Source organism: Anarhichas minor, unplaced genomic scaffold, assembly GCF_050575085.1.
Source record: "Anarhichas minor isolate MPS153535 unplaced genomic scaffold, ASM5057508v1 ptg000136l, whole genome shotgun sequence".
Taxonomy (NCBI): Eukaryota; Metazoa; Chordata; class Actinopteri; order Perciformes; family Anarhichadidae; genus Anarhichas; species Anarhichas minor.
In genome coordinates this window covers 21,307,556-21,323,585 of record NW_027466582.1, presented here as the reverse complement: position 1 = coordinate 21,323,585, position 16,030 = coordinate 21,307,556, and the positions used below count along the sequence as shown (strand labels likewise).

Below are 16,030 nucleotides of genomic sequence, written 5' to 3'. Positions count from 1 at the left end.
AGACCAAATCTCAAATGAGATTTAACTGGTCTACTAATAGACCGCTTTGATAAAAGACAAAAAAAAGCATTTTGTGGCAGATTTGATTTCCTTTTAGTGCTGCTGCTTTTGTAATATATCATTCTGTTATCCCACTGCCTTTTAATCATGTGTTTTTCAGCCTTCCACAAATGATTTAGCACCGCTGCATCTGTGTGTGATAATTATATGTTTCTTTATATTTAGGGGCACATTTCTATCACTTTATATTGCCTGCTCAAACCAATGAAGTGTAGTCTTTTTAAACAGGTGTGTGACCAAATCCAGTAGGCTATAGAGCAATCATTCAAGATAGTATCTTTAATTTGTCGTAGAACTGTATACATTTTGTTATTTTTTCATAGACATTGTACTGATTGTTCAATTGAGTCATCTGGTCAAATCAAAGACTGTCAAAAATCCAGTGTGTTGCACAACTCCAAGAGTGATTCATTGTCTCCCTCTAGTGGATATTATTGGGAAAAACATTTTAAACATACAAGAAAACATGAATTCTTCACACGTATATCTGGATTGGGGTTTCCAGGAGCAGGACTGTAAATGAAAGCGTTGAATGAATGAATACAGAAGAGGAAAGGTACATCTGAACTACAGCAAACGCGTATCAGACAGATACACGTCCTGCGTGATGACGTCTGCAACAGTCTCTGACGTACTCCATAATGGCGGAACCCTTGTTACAATGGGGGCTGTCGTGGATCACTTGTTAGACAACTTCTGGTGAATAGCTGCGGATTATTGTCACAGCTGTTTGTTTCGGGTGGTTTACTCTGACGGCTTCATGTTAAAGGTAAGAGTCGTGTTCCATTACAAACAGACTACCGGGCTGAATGGAACGTGTCCTCGGTGTTCACACCTCGCGTGAAGCGAGTCCGCTAGCTGAGACCAGAGCATCACCTGTTTGGCTTCACGCTATGTAACTCTTTATTTCAAGGAGTACTTCTTGGTAGCCTACCCGTGTAATGAATGGACCTTCCCGGCGTAATGTTACCCCTTGGTCTATACATAATCGACTAATTCCCATCGGTAGTTATTCGGTAACGTTAGCTCCACGAAGCCAACTTTAAGTTGCCATTACTGCTAGCTCGGCTAACATGATTGAATGCTAACGAGGAGTTAGCAGTATCGTCATGCTAATTCGGTGAAATTCTTCCTCGTTGTTTTTGAAATCCCTATGAATGTATTTATTGTGTCATATATGTATTACCCAGTGAAGGAGTATGAATGAATGGAAGGCGCCATGACAACCATTATGTAGAATCTGTCTCCTCTGTTCCGCTTGTCTAACATCCTCAAACGGTTCGCCTCCATCAGTACTGTTCCACAGTAACACTTCACACAGCGTTAGTTTGAACTCTGAACAAATGATCCGTGAGCTACTTCCACCCAGCGTTTACAGTCGCTCTTATTTAAAGTACCGTTACACGTTTACATCTTCGGTACCCGTCTGGTAGCTCAGTTCTCCGGGTTGCCAAAGTGAATAGCACCTCTATATTGAGACTTAGTGAGGATAACACGCACTGTGTAGCTTTGAGTCCTGCTGCTCTAGTCTTCAGCTCTAACTCTGGATCCTGGACCCTGTCTCTGTGTCCCTGTATCAGTCCAGTGCAGCGGGTCCATCCACCGTTGCCTCTCCTCAGCCAATGAAGGAATTCAAAGAGAACTTTTCAGGCCAAGTGATTCTGGACCACATCAAGCCATGCTGGTACTGGGACAAGAAGGACTTAGCCCACACCCCCTCTCAGTCTGAAGGCCTGGACCCTGGCACAGAGGCCCGCTACCGGAGAGAAGGAGCCCGCTTCATCTTTGATGTGGGGACCAGACTTGGCCTGTATCTTTGATTACTTTGAATACTAAAAGACAAATGAATATCAATATTAAACTATAAATTAATTACATTTGTTGTAATTAGTCCCTAATGAAATCTAGTAAATGACAGACAGAAGACATAACAGCATCCACATTTGCAGAAATGAGACAATGAAAATACTGTGTTGTGTGTGGCCTTTTCTTCAGTCAAAGTGAAAGTCATTAAGTCATTAGTAGCTATTGAAGAGGTAGACTTTCTGTGATATCCTTGACTGTCATCAGACACTATGACACACTGGCCACTGGCATCATATATTTCCACCGCTTCTACATGTTTCACTCCTTCAAGCAGTTCCCCAGATATGTAAGTCCAGTTTAACCTATTCTCACCTCTTCCTTGAAGTGGATTAAATGTGTGGGATTAAAGTTGAGGTTTATGTCCCAACAGGTGACCGGTGCTTGCTGTCTGTTCCTGGCGGGGAAAGTGGAGGAAACCCCAAAGAAGTGTAAAGACATCATCAAAACAGCCCGCAGCTTACTGAATGATGTGCAGTTTGCCCAGTTTGGAGACGATCCGAAGGTGCCGTTTTCTTTCATTTTGACTCTGTAGTCTTGGGACATTTTCTGTTTACACTGGTCATTGGAGGTTCACAGACGAGGTCTCAGTCGGGGAGTTTCTATTGCACACCGAGTACAGAAAAGAATATTCTTTACTCATTCAAAATCTTAAATCTCTAATCTTATGTTAAATCCTTTGTGAACTAGCTTTATAGACTGATAGCATAGTTGATAGCATGCTGCAACCTAATTCTGATTACGCTACTACAGCAAACAGCTGTAATGTCATGTGTAGAACTGAGTCCCTTCTACTTGCCAGGTGTGGCTGCTGGTTTTGGTAAATAAATACATGTCTCAATTAGACTGTGGGTAACTTTTGTCTGTATGGACATGCTAGACACTAGATTGGTTAGGTTCTCCACAATTCAGTCATTGGTGTCATTTAATGGAAACCATGAGTACAACAAGATGGAGGGGAAAAGTGCTGAACTACCTCCTCGGTTATTTATCTTCCTTTAGTCCTAAAGGGTCCACCGATCAAAAGAATCGAAACAGTTTTTCATGAATAATATTCAAAGTTGTGAATCTTGTCATGTGAAGTCCATTCTTTACTCTCTTCTTCCTGCATCGTGTTGTTGGGTGTGCTTGTTTTCGTTACTTTGCTGGCCGACAAATAAGTGTCCCCAACTTTTCCTGTTTAGTTTTCACCCCCGTTCCTTCTCTGTATGCTGAACAGGCGATGAGGATAAAGACAGGTGTTGTGTCGGTATGCTGGCTGCCATAAAACAAGCTTGATCTTATTATCTGAATGCCAGAACACCAAGAACAAAAGCAAAGTATTCTATTACTACAGGATACAGTGATGCTTTTTAAAGTTACTGGTGCGTATTGTAGATGTGCTATAAAGGCTCCAGGTATGCCAGAGTGTAAGAGGTTGAAAAGGTGGACCGTTGGTTCTCTGGTCATGAGTCAGCCCTCAGTCGTGTTCTCACTAACCGGGATATTTCTTTTAGCAGGAAGAGGTGATGGTGTTGGAAAGAATTTTGCTCCAGACCATCAAATTTGACCTGCAGGTGGAGCACCCGTACATGTTCCTGCTGCGCTACGTCAAGCAACTCAAAGGTGAGATGGGATAAGAATGGCACTAGATTCCAAACAGAGGGTGCTCATTTGTTGCTCAAGGAATTTAGAAAGCTTATGACTCATTTTCTTCTTGTTAAAGGTGAGAAGAACAAAGTGTGCAAGGTGCTACAAATGGCATGGACCTTTGTCAATGACAGGTGAGCAGTTGGCATGTGAACTCTCTGTATTACAAAGTGATGTGCTTTCTTTCTAAAACTCAATGAGTATGCTAGAGGTAGACAGAAGGGGAGGAGAGAAGACTGACCGTATGTGTCCCTGCAGCCTGTGCACCATGCTGTCTCTGCAGTGGGAACCAGAGATCATTGCTGTAGCCGTCATGTACCTGGCCGGCCGCCTCTGTAAGTTTGACATTCAGGAGTGGACTGCCAAGCAGTCGTCACGCCGCTGGTGGGAGCAGTTTGTGCAGGACGTCCCAGTTGAGCTGCTTGAAGGTACTCATCAGAAAGCCATGACACTACCTGCCTCTCCTATGATATTTGTGTCATTTCCTTACAGACTCGTCTCAACAAAAACACCTGTTTGTCTTCCAGACATCTGCCACCAGATCCTGGACCTGTACTCTCAGGGAAACAAGCCCATCCCTCAGCAGATACAGGAGAAGGAAAGGGCCGCAGCTCCTCAAGTCCCAATTCCTCCAATCCCACAGGGACTACCACCAGCCCCCAACCCTCCCCCCCCCCCCACCAAAGAAGACTTCCCCTCAGGGAGGCAGCCCTCTACGCCAGTCCAAACGCTCACATGTGAGTATTCACTTCATTCATACGTCAACATCACCAACCTCAAAGTGAGAACTGAGTATGAGTGTTTTCATGTTGTTTATTTCTTTTTTCCAGACATCCCCCAAAGATGAACCAAAGGCTCCAGGTAACACTTGTGTGAAACACTCATGCAGGCCAAATTCTGCCCGTGTGTTTTAAAGACATTCATAACTTGTAAACCACTGAAACGCCTCCCAGAAAAGTTAGCTAATTATCATGACTTCAGTTTAGATGAAGTCCTGGCGAGGTTACAGACGAATACTGTAGGTTCTAAGTGCTTGGGATTAGTATTTTGCTTTCGGCCTTGAGGGTTTTATGAATATTCAAGCCGACAGCAAAGTTCCCTAATGCATTCACTGAATTTAAAAAGCCTTTGCAGCGTCTTGACTGGTCTGTTTCATTCACAGAACAAGTTGGATCAAAGATTCCCAGACTGGAGAGCCCCATGCCCCCTCTGCCTACATCGCAGCCTCCCCCAGGTAAGAATGGACTGTTTACCCTACCATCTTCCTTCAGTCTAATTTGTGAGGCAGTTAGAGTGATTTTGAGTACAGGTATGTGCTGGCAACCTCTGAACTGAGCTGTCTGTGCCATAATGAGCAGCCAGGACCCCCTGCCTCGGACTCGAGCTTAGAAAGCAACCCAAAGCCTGTAGTCCTCTAAGTCTGCTTACATAAGCAGCAACTCATCTGTCCATTATGTTTCCCAACACACGCAGACTCCTAACCTCTCCCAGACCAATCTGATTAGTGCTTGAGCCTGATAATGAGACCTCCTATGTGGCTGAAGCCTGGCAGTCTGGGAATGGAGAGGTTATGTGAGATCACGGGGAATGAGTGGCCTCGTGGTTTTTACAGGAGAGATGAAATGTTAGAAACCAAATCTCTAACAAGTTGTTTTCTCCTCCCTCACTAGAGCGCAAAGCCCCAGCTCCAGCTCCCCCCACGGAAGCGGAACCATTAAATGAAACTGCTCCTCCTCCACCGCATGCTCCGCCTCCACATAAGCCCCCTCCCCTACCCCATCGCCCTCCTCCACCGCCGCCCTCCAACTACATCATGTCCACCACCAGCTCCTACATGTCCGGAGAAGGCTACCAGAGCCTGCAGTCACTGATGAAGACAGAAGGTCCCTCCTACGCCCCGATGCCGCCCAGCTATGCACCTCCAATACCGCCATATCACCCCCACGTCTATCCCCCACCTGCAGCACCCCCTCCAGGCCCGCCGCCTCCTCCTTCTACCTACCCACCACCCAACTTGGCGCCAACGTATCCGCCACCAGGCTACAACAGCTACCCTCCACCGCCACCTCCACGCATGCCGCCAGGCCACGTACCCCCTCCAGTTATCGGACTCCCGCCTGCTGGGTACCCCCCACCCCCCGGTCCCCCAGGACAGTCACAGGTGCCCCTGCCCCCTCCGCCTGGCATGCCTATGAACCATGGTGGGTGGATGAGATGAGAGTGAAACAGTCCATGAACTGTGTCCTTACAGACTCGTCGAGCTTGTTGTTGGGCTTGTATTAATAGAGGGACAGATTGTTCTCTTCCAGTATGACTTTTGTTGAGGAGGGGCTTAATGAAGGCTTACCAAGAAGTAGACTTGAAAAGGGATGTCTGGACAGGATTGTTATGAGAACCTGAGCTGACAGACAGCAGTCTCCATGGCTCACTGTGTACAGGATGGTACTTCATGTAGTTCCAGGATCTTGTAACAAACACTGTCCACTCTGTTGTTTTTCTGGAAATGTAACCACAAATGTCAGCATCCTAAATTTAGTTTTGTGACACATTCTCCTTAGTTGTGAGGTAATGAAATGTGTTCTGTTTTTGCTTGACCTGTTGGATAGATCAGAGGTTGACTCCTATTTCTTTCTGGGTATGAACACCCTCATCATGTCTTGTCCTGCATTTCCAATCATCCCCGTGTCTTTTTCCACATTCCCACTGTTTTGGGATTGTCACACGCAGTACTCTTCATGAATATACTGTGTATTCACGCTGTATATCCTGTATACAATAGTCAACACTGGACAGTCGAAGGCATATTTGTACATCTCTCTTCATTTAGGCATTTCTTCTTTCTATCCATATGTGCCTTACTCGGGCTTCTCTGTATCCAGCTTTGGTTTGGTGCCTGAGTGGCACTTAGTAAAATAAAGACCTGCCTTTCCTACTTTGAACTTTGTGTGTTTTCAATCATTCATTATGTACAACAGTGGTTCCCAGTTGTGTTGGATGAATACAACTTCATCTGTACCTCTTATGTTATGAGTAGATTAAACTAATTGAAAGCTATTTATATAAAGTAGATATAGTTACAATGTTATTAACCAAAATCCAATCGTTTATACATTTCTTTTAGCCAACTATTTAACAATCATTACTTATTTATTTCAACTTTTTATGTATTTGAAATATGGATAAGTGGTTTAAATATGTAACCATTTATCTTTTGCTAACATCATTTCGACCATTATTCTCCCCCACAATAATGACAATGTTCAGCCTACTTACAGCCGACACCATAAAAAACTCAAGGCAACAAGGAAACCCTATTACAAGTTACACATACTCAGACACTTGGTGAGGGCAAAGGAAACCCCTGAACAGGAGAACCAACACGTTCTTAACCTCTCAACCATAGTCTTCAGCTGGTCAGACATCTAGGCCTACTAGTGGTGTAACCATAGTGTTCAACAAGCAGTAGTATTGGGCTTTTTGGGTCACAGTTTCTGGTTTGGATTGCACATCAGGGAGAAGGAAAACAACCATTTCCATTGTGTTTGAACTCAAATAAATAAATAGATTGATAGTAATAAAAGATAATTCTATATTCTATGAAGCCAGAACACAGATTTTATACATAAAATAAGGCAGGCTATTTAAAGTTACTGTGATGAACTTCAACTAGTTTTGAAACAGTCTCAACTTACTTGAAGTTTTTCTTAATGCTTTGTATCTTGTGCCACCAGGTTGGATTCTGCATTAAATCAGATGAATGATTTTAAATCATGCAGTTCACCAGAAACTCCTTCAGATCTGACTCTAGTGGGTCTCTGGCAGTGACCAGGCCACCGCCGACAGACCCAGATCTGGATTTGCTGCAGCCTTGACCTGCAGTCGGAAGCTCCAGCAGCAGGACAGCTCCGAGTCCCGCAGCAGCGTCTCCTCCTCCAGGAGCAGAGCTTCTCCTCGCTGCTCCGCCGGCCCGGCACCACGCTGCTGGAGACACAGGCTGTATCGCTGGACCTGCTGGAGGGAAGGGAGGCACGGGAGAACCAGAACCAGGACTGAGAGGGGCAGACTGTCAGACCCTGCTGCAGTAACATGAGAGGTTTTCTAAAGAGAGTCTGGTGTTCAGAAACACTACCACTTTAGTCCACATGGAATGCCAAAACAACCACAAAATGAAAGTTCCTTGTAGTATCTTTAATGGTCAAGTAAGTCTATGTTCAGATAATTGCCTCTTCCACACTTCTGCCACCTTATCGAATAAATAGCAGGCCTGTATATTTAATAGTGGTGCAATGGTTCAACAAGCCCACGGTTTAGTTTGTACGCCATGGAAGGGTTCATCTTTTCACGGTTCGGTTTTGCATCCCTAGTATTCACACACTAAAAAGCAGCGGACTTGTAAAGTGACCTGCAAGCAGACAACCTCACAAAATAACGTGGAGAAGTACCCTGAGACAGTTGACTGCAAACGACCCGTTCTTATTCCCAGGGCGTCAAATATCGACACCTTTGTCGCGGCGCTCTGCGCTTGAAACCAACGCACAAGGCACCTTTACGCGTCTGTATGAGGTGCAGGCTTTCACGGAACTATGTGAACCCATCTTCATCATCATTAGACGCTCCGAGAAAATGCTTCAGGAGTGTGATGATGTAATAAAGATGGAAAAACTCGACAAAGGGAAAGAGGGAGTGATGGAGTGATGGTGAGCAGGTCAAACAACCAGGAACGTTGTTTGTCTCCCAATTGTGAAGTTATTTCGTTAGTAAAGTATATTAGTGATGCGTTTTATAAAAACTTTTATGTTCTACATACTTATTTTAAGCCCAACCCTGATAGTCTTAAATGGTTTCATTGCCTAAACCCAGTGGCGGGCCGTGCATTTTATACCTAGGCCTTCACTGTTGTCCTGCAGCTGAAATACCACCTTTTAACCACATGATGGCACCACAGTTATTAGTTTCTAAGGCTGTAACTATGTACGTATTAAATGTCGGTACGAGACTTGCAATACGTTTGAATAGTACTACAGCATCTGGAAAATGCAGAAGCTTATATTCAGGAAAATATAATGTTTTCTGCGCTCATGGAGGACAGTGGTTCTCAGCTGGTCTGGCTGTGGGACCCACCATCACTCCTTAATGACAAGTCAAGGCCCAAAGAGATCGTCTTATGATTTTACTTTCACAACTTGAACGTACTGCTCTGCAATGTCTTTCCTCGTCTCAGCCCCCTGTGTCATGGTACATCTCACTCAGTCAGAATGTACATATTTGATTGGCTGAGCTGCGTCATGTGATGTGATTCACTACCAGACATGCCTCTGCTGTTAAGTTTCGTTTCACGATAGTCACGTGCTCGCCCACTGACCAATCACAGCACCACTCTGCACCTCGAGGCAGAACTACACATGGACAGTGAGCTGCACGTAATGCTGACGTCATTATAGGCCCGCTAGCAGGCGCTGACACGTCAAAGAATACGCCCAACATGTCAAACTAAAGATCTGATTGGTTGAAGACTATGACAATCAACAATATCGTCCCCATTCACTTAAACTGCAAAGGGATGCACTTGTGAGTCTGCAGGCCTCAGGCCTCTGTTCTTACCTAGAGACACAGAGGTGAGATCTGATTGGATAAAAGCTCGACTTAAAACAAGCTGCACTGGAAGCAGAGCAACTGAGGAAGACAGTAGCTGTGCAATGAGAAAATAAGATAATGGGAAAAATATTTTTATAAATTATAATACATGTAGTGTATTTAAGAAAAATGATTAAATTATAAAATAGATATAGCTTTGTGATTCTGTTTAGGCCAGCAGAGAAGGCCTTGAAGGCCCACCAAACCTAAGCAACTGTTTTGGTTTGAATTCACGTTATCCATGCGTTTACTGTGACCATGCACGAGGTTACAGTGTGTTAGAAAGTGTCGCCAAGAGGTCTGGCAAAGTGAGAATGTGTTGGTGAAATAGTGCATCAAAACAGTAACACTTTCCCTCTGAAAGGACACAACAATCAGACCCCAGGTGAGAAACCAACCTCCAAAAGCAGAGACCAAAGCACACAGCTGGACCAACTCGCTAATCAGCTGTGCACTGGGCACTGTAGTGCCTAACAAACAGACAGACACATGAGAAACAGACTGACAGGGAAAGGCAGGGCTCATCACACCAATCACAATTCTATTCTATTTATTACAGTTATGTGTATTATTGGAGCTTTCCACACAAAGGAGCCCTGGTTTGGAATCACTCATGTGGGACACAGAACCTCAGAGAAAGAAATCTGCAGTTTTACTTCCAGCTCTGTACCAACAGAGGGCAGTCCAACTCATCCACTGAAGAAAAGAACATGCCTGCAAAAATGTTTGCTTCATGAAATAAAGACACTACTTCACAGTATCATTAACCAACTTTATTTATTTTCTCCAAATCTTTTCTAAAAGTGGCCTATTTAATGTTTTCACCTGATCTTCATCTGATTAGTGAAAGTCATGAAGAGAAGTTACAGCCATGCGAGTTACTACAGGTTTGACATTTACACTGTAGGATCTAGGATTCTGTACCGACGTAGCATCTAGGCAAAACAGAAGACCGCTGGGTTCCAAATCAACACCTTTCAGAGAAAAAGTGGCATAAAAATCAAATGCCATTGATAAAGTATTCAAAATTGCATCATGGCTTCAAATCAGTTCCTAGAAAAAGGACACTTCTTAAAAAAAAAAAACATACTTCGATGTATTTTTGACCCCATTGTTTGAGAGAACAGAGGTGCGTGGTGGGCAGCCTCAGAAATGTTCTAATTTGGAACAAATAACACTCGAGATGGGAGAGCCTGAGCTGTCAGTCACTACACGTATCCATCTAATAACGTTACAGTTTGAGTAATGTGATGTATCTAAAATATGACTGTACAGTTACTGATGCTCTCCCATCTCTATCTGACACCTGGCAATAAATACTCTGACAGTGTTTGTTCATTCTGACATCAAGAAATACTGGTTTTTAAATGTTAGTGTTTTCAGGAGACACAAGGGAAGACTTTATCAAGCTCTCATATTCTAAGAAAAAAGGTTCAACTTTAAGAAACATGCGGCGCATGAACACACCTGCTGAATCCACAGAAAAGGACTGAGCTTCAGAAAAGTAACATTTTTCATCTACTGAGGAATAAAATAATGAACGAAGGGCATTAGGAGAATTAGGAGCATCCAAGAATGCCTTATTAACTGAACTGAGGGTTTAATATTTCACCTTGACATTTGTGTTATGGGACAAAGCTTTTTGTATGGATTCAGCAAATGCCTTCAGCAGTCTTCAACTGAGTTGTAACCAGGGTTCAATAGAGGATTCACAGGTAGATGCTACAGCTGCAAAAGAACCATTCAGTCCACACACACACACACACACACACACACACACACACACACACACACACACACACACACACACACACACACACACACACACACACACACACACACACACACACACACACACACACACACACACACACACACACACACACACACACACACACACACACACGGGCAAAGGTAAAGCTGTAGCCCTCTCAACCTGAGAAAATGATTGTCGAGCATGCACACAGCATACAATTTTAGTCAGTTCCACAAAGTAAGAAAATTATCTATCATTAGCCCATGGAGATGGTTGGATTCAGAATGGCCTTGAACATTTTCAGAGGTTACAGAGAGAAGGAATAATAGCAATTCATCTGGAACAAAATAAAAAATACCAGAAGCAAACCCTGTGTAAGGTCCGGTTGTGTGTGCTTTTCAAACTAAGGAATTGATCACATGGCCACGCTAGAATACAAAATAGATAAAAGTAAAATCAACTATAACAATGAAGTAGTGCTATGGTTTTATACATAATATACACAAGTTAACAGTGATCTCTAGACTTAATTATCCATAAACTTGTCTTATGAGCAAAAGGCGCTAGGTCACAGTGGGTTTCACATTAGTGATCACTTTAGAATGCTAATGCTAGTTATACTCGTTGAGCACTAGGGGGAGATACATGTGACAGGAGCTAGGTTCTCTACAGAAGGTACTATCCAAACCTATCTGAAGACACCGCCAGCATGTTGCCTTCATATCCACCAGCAACGTGGATAGATGTTTGCCCCTGCGGCCTGATCGGGTCTGTGCTTGAAACCATGTCATTATGTTAGCTTAATGTAGCGCAGCTATGCTCCAAAGAACTAAAGGTGGTGTGTGATTAGAGCTTCTACAGAGAGAGATCATCGTATAGCTGAAAGCCCCCAAATCAAAGAAGAAAAGTGGCAAATCAGTGAAACTAGCTGCCAGTTGTCAACGCTTCATAACCGCTGAGAGAGAAAAACATGTTAAACACGTAAAGTTTTGCATGTGAATAACAGACCAACAGGTCCATTTAGGAGCTTTCTTAGCCCGTATTAAGAGAGTGTCTGTTGAAGGAGTACTGGGTGCTGTAGGCAGTAGGAGAGCACAGCATGATGGGTTGTGTAGGCGTAGGTAGTAAGAGGTGTTTCCAGGTGAGTGTAGGTACTGTAAATCCTGATCTCTCTCTCTCTCTCTCTGGTTGCCAGGTTACAGGGGCCCTTTGAACTGGTTCCCAGAGAGGTGCTGTCTGATGGACAGCTTTGATCCTGCTGCATCACCCAGCTTTCTCCACACCACCTGCAAACAGAAGCAGAGAGACAAGTTGAGAGGGGAAGAGGAAGAGCGAGACATACAGAAAGAGACAGGCACACACAGAGACTAGGACTGAAAGAAAGACGTTTTCTTCAAGAGTGAAAACTTCAAATGCTCAGTTTGACTTTGAGTGGCAGAACACACACACACACACACACACACACACACACACACACACACACACACACACACACACACACACACACACACACACACACACACACACACACACACACACACACACACACACACACACACACACACACACACACACACACACACACACACACACACACACCTCTATCCTCCGTCTCTGCGAGCCTGCTCTCTGGTGCTGAGAGAGGGGCCCCCGGGGACCCCAGTGTTATTACAGAGGTACTATTGTAGTGCTCCCCAGATTCCTGGACTGTCACATACCTCTGCAGGGCCCAGATAGCCCCGCTCTCGTTTTCTCTCTAATCAGCAGACCTTTTATCCCGGGCCGGGCCTTTCAGTACCAACAGAGAAAGATGGAGAGAGATGAGGAGGGCGGAGGAGAGGAAGAATGGAGGGGTGAGGCTGAGGCGCATAGGGGTGGTGGGGGGTGATTGGGGGTTATTTTGCCTGCCGCTCCAGTTTAATTGCCCTGACAGCTCAACTTCGAGCCTCTACTTAGGCCTTCCAGTTCATAGTTGGCTTTGGAGCAGGAATGAGTGAGTGGGAGGGCGGAGATAGAGAGATAGAGAGATAGAGAGAGAGAAAGCGAGAGGGAGCGCTGTGCCTGGGACACTGCTGCAAGTGTCATTCCAAACCAAATGAGTCGAGATGAGGTGTCCTCATTAGTGGAAGCAGCTCAAAAACTGACCTCATTTGTGCCCAGTAGAGGAGAACAAAATTACTAAACCAACAGTCTGACGGAACAAACGGGAACAGTGTGGACATCAGGGAGCAGGGCAAGTGTTGCACTTACGTTGCACATCTCTCGCACAATGGCCTTCTCTTTCTCACTGAGATCGTCCTCATAGTCCTCAGGAACCTGCTTGTCCAAGTTCTCATGGACCTCCAGCACCTTATGACAAGTACCATTTTAGTTATGTTATAGGGAGCAAAATCAAAACTTCAGAAGTGTGTCTTTTCCAAACTTGTTTTAAGCTGTGATATGCAACATCAGCTCTTTCACTTACAAATGTACTTTTGAATTCTTATTATTCTGAGAAGGTTTTAAACTCGAGTTGGAGTATTGTTATCATCACAGATGGGTTTCTTTTAGAACAGAAAGAATGAATTTAGTTCCAACTAAATGTAAAACATTTGACTATAGCATCAATTTTGCACTTAACCAAGAAATATCCAAGCATGTTATGCCTGGTTCCAGACCGCTGAACCTGGAACCTCAGATTTGTTCAGCAATTCTTATTGGTCTAATGTTGTGCTCATGAGGATCTTTTCCCCGGTCAGAGACACAGCTGACCAATCAGGAGTGGGCAGGATTAAGATGGGGACCTCACCTTCCTACACAGCTAGACTACATTAATTTAAAAAAAACTAAAAATGACAACAGCATGGATGAGATTGATGAAGCTGAACAACTTGCTGTAAGTCAATTTACAGAAAGTAAACTTTAAAATGTTAGTTTTCTTTTATCAATTTGAAAAATGTTACCAAAACAGGTTGAATGAATGAAGTTAAACTAAATGAATGGAACAATAAATGGGACAGAAGGCAACATGGAACAGTACAAAGGTTTGCTTCTTCTTTCAGTGAAAGAAGAAGCAAAGCTAGATTTGAACTAGTGCGATGGTGATCAGAAAAGCAATACATTGACTCGGTGAATGTAGTACCTTCATGGCGTGCACCACGGCCTCAGGCTTCTGGACGCAGGACAGGTAGCCTGTGGCAGGAGAGGACTCGCTGGTTGGGAGACGTCCAGTACCCTGTGGGGGGGAGAAGAGGGGGAAACTAAAGTGTCGTGGGATTTCTTCCAAAGCAGTCAGTGCACAACAAGGGTATGAGACAAGGGGGTGACCTGCAACAAAGAGGCAGGTCTCACCCCATCTGCTGTCATATGGTTTAACAGGAGTCAGATGAGCTCCACCTCACAGAGCTCCTCTCAACCACTCTCTCCTTCTCAGTGGGTGTTTGCTTCTGATCGAACACGAGATATTTCTTGTACCGTAGCACTGAAAATGCCAGCCCTTTCCTCCCAACTCAAATCACCTCCCCTTGTGTCTTTCTTCCCCTTCACCATGTATTCGACTCCCAGCCAGGTCTGCTACCTGCAAAGTGATTTTAACCTGGTGTGATGGGAGCAGCCAGCCAGGGAGAGGACCAGGGGGTTGCTTGAATCATCCTACCCCCGGTTAGTTCCAGACAGTGGCTCTCTGTTAGAGGGACACAGAGATCTCTGGGACACACAATGGCACCATTCACTGTAACCTGGCATCGGGGCCCTGCATTAGACACAGCTCCGTGGCTCTGTTAGCCCGGGTTAAATTCTCCGCTCACTGGTGATGCATTTGTCAGCTCCTCCGCACCCGCTGACCCCATTTAGGTGCCAGAACGAGCCCACACAACCTAACAGCACAGAGATAATAAAATAATCCCACTGAAGCCAAGAGGGATGTTTTGTGGAAACTGACCAACAGTCTATTCATGTCACATCAACCACAAGAAAAATAGATTTGTTGCTGGTCCTGCAGCTCATGGCCTGACAACGGTTTGTTTTCAATGTAAAACGATGCTTTTATGACATACAGAAAGGTCAGTGAAAGATAATCAGCATGCCTAAACTGTGAGAGAAAACAGAAACAAAGCGGTGGTTTTGCCCTTTTGTTTTCATGTAGAAGTTGATGTTATTCACACACAGTTATAATATTTATGTTGATGAGAGTCTGCTGCCATGAGGCATTTCATTAATGAGCTTTGATATCAGGAAATCATGGACAAAAGGAAAAGGTTAATACGAATTTGGGGATTTCTTGTCAAACAAAAGGTTCCACAGCACGCCCTAAAGTCTCCTGTGTCCTTTGAGTGCACCAACAACAATTCAAAACTCTCACTACTTGCCACTTAGGTATCATAATTGTTTTTGAATCATAATATTGATGACAAAAGAAGCCAAAGTTGCAAAATGTCATTTTAAACGATATACAGTTTATGATCAACGAATCGGTAAAGACAATGAATAAACAAATCTGGGCCTTGATGGTCTTTGCTACTAAGTGGTGGAATGTAACAGAGTACATTTGCTCAAGTGACGAACTTAAGAATGTTTTTAAAGTATGTGAGTATTTCAGTTTTATGCTACTTTGTACTACTTTAAGACATTTCAGAGGAATATCTTTCACTTTTTATTCCACTATTTAGCAACTGTAAGTTGCTACTTAGTATTGATGACCAGCCCTGCTTGCAAAAGCATTATTATGCAGCAATAGCATTACTTTGACATAATAAATAAAGCCAATGAAATCCTTACTATAATTGAGTCTGTGAAAATTACTAGAAACAGATGTATGACTGGAAGTTGGAAGTTATTTAGTTTGGATAATGGTGTGCAGGACTTTTATTTTGTAGGACAAAACATGCAAAACCACTGGCAAGTTCCTGTAGAGATAAGGACATGAGTGATGTGTGGTGGTAGGTATTTACTGTGAGTCACCCTCACATCATTAAATGCATCACCAAGGTCCACATAGTTGAGAAAAGGATATATCCTCTCGTTAAATAACTTGTTTCCCACTGAGTAAAGTGTGTTTCTGCCTTTCTGAAGGTCACAGTAACAAATGGAACTGCTTTATTAGATTATTTA

General features: G+C 43.8%; 2 protein-coding genes across 3 annotated transcripts in view; one reads left to right on the top strand and one right to left on the bottom strand.

The window, feature by feature from the left end:
- Positions 1–669: 669 nt before the first annotated feature.
- On the top strand, positions 670–6,491 carry ccnk (cyclin K). The gene is given in 12 exon segments (XM_076084429.1): positions 670–829; positions 1,641–1,870; positions 2,131–2,212; positions 2,297–2,428; positions 3,423–3,528; positions 3,629–3,686; positions 3,811–3,980; positions 4,080–4,221; positions 4,223–4,289; positions 4,383–4,413; positions 4,715–4,786; positions 5,223–6,491. Coding segments are annotated over 12 exon segments (1,647 nt in total). The 5' UTR covers positions 670–820; the 3' UTR covers positions 5,771–6,491.
- Positions 6,492–9,944: 3,453 nt separating this feature from the next.
- The window catches only part of ccdc85cb (coiled-coil domain containing 85C, b), a 48,013-nt gene continuing 41,927 nt past the window's right edge, over positions 9,945–16,030 (bottom strand). For both annotated transcript variants that reach the window (XM_076084437.1, XM_076084438.1), the window contains exons 4-6: positions 14,064–14,156; positions 13,193–13,291; positions 9,945–12,228 (exon numbers count right to left, since the gene is read on the bottom strand). In XM_076084437.1, the coding sequence (XP_075940552.1) occupies positions 12,139–12,228; positions 13,193–13,291; positions 14,064–14,156 (282 nt within the window). In that variant the 3' untranslated portion in view covers positions 9,945–12,138. The remainder of the gene's footprint in view (positions 12,229–13,192; positions 13,292–14,063; positions 14,157–16,030) is intronic.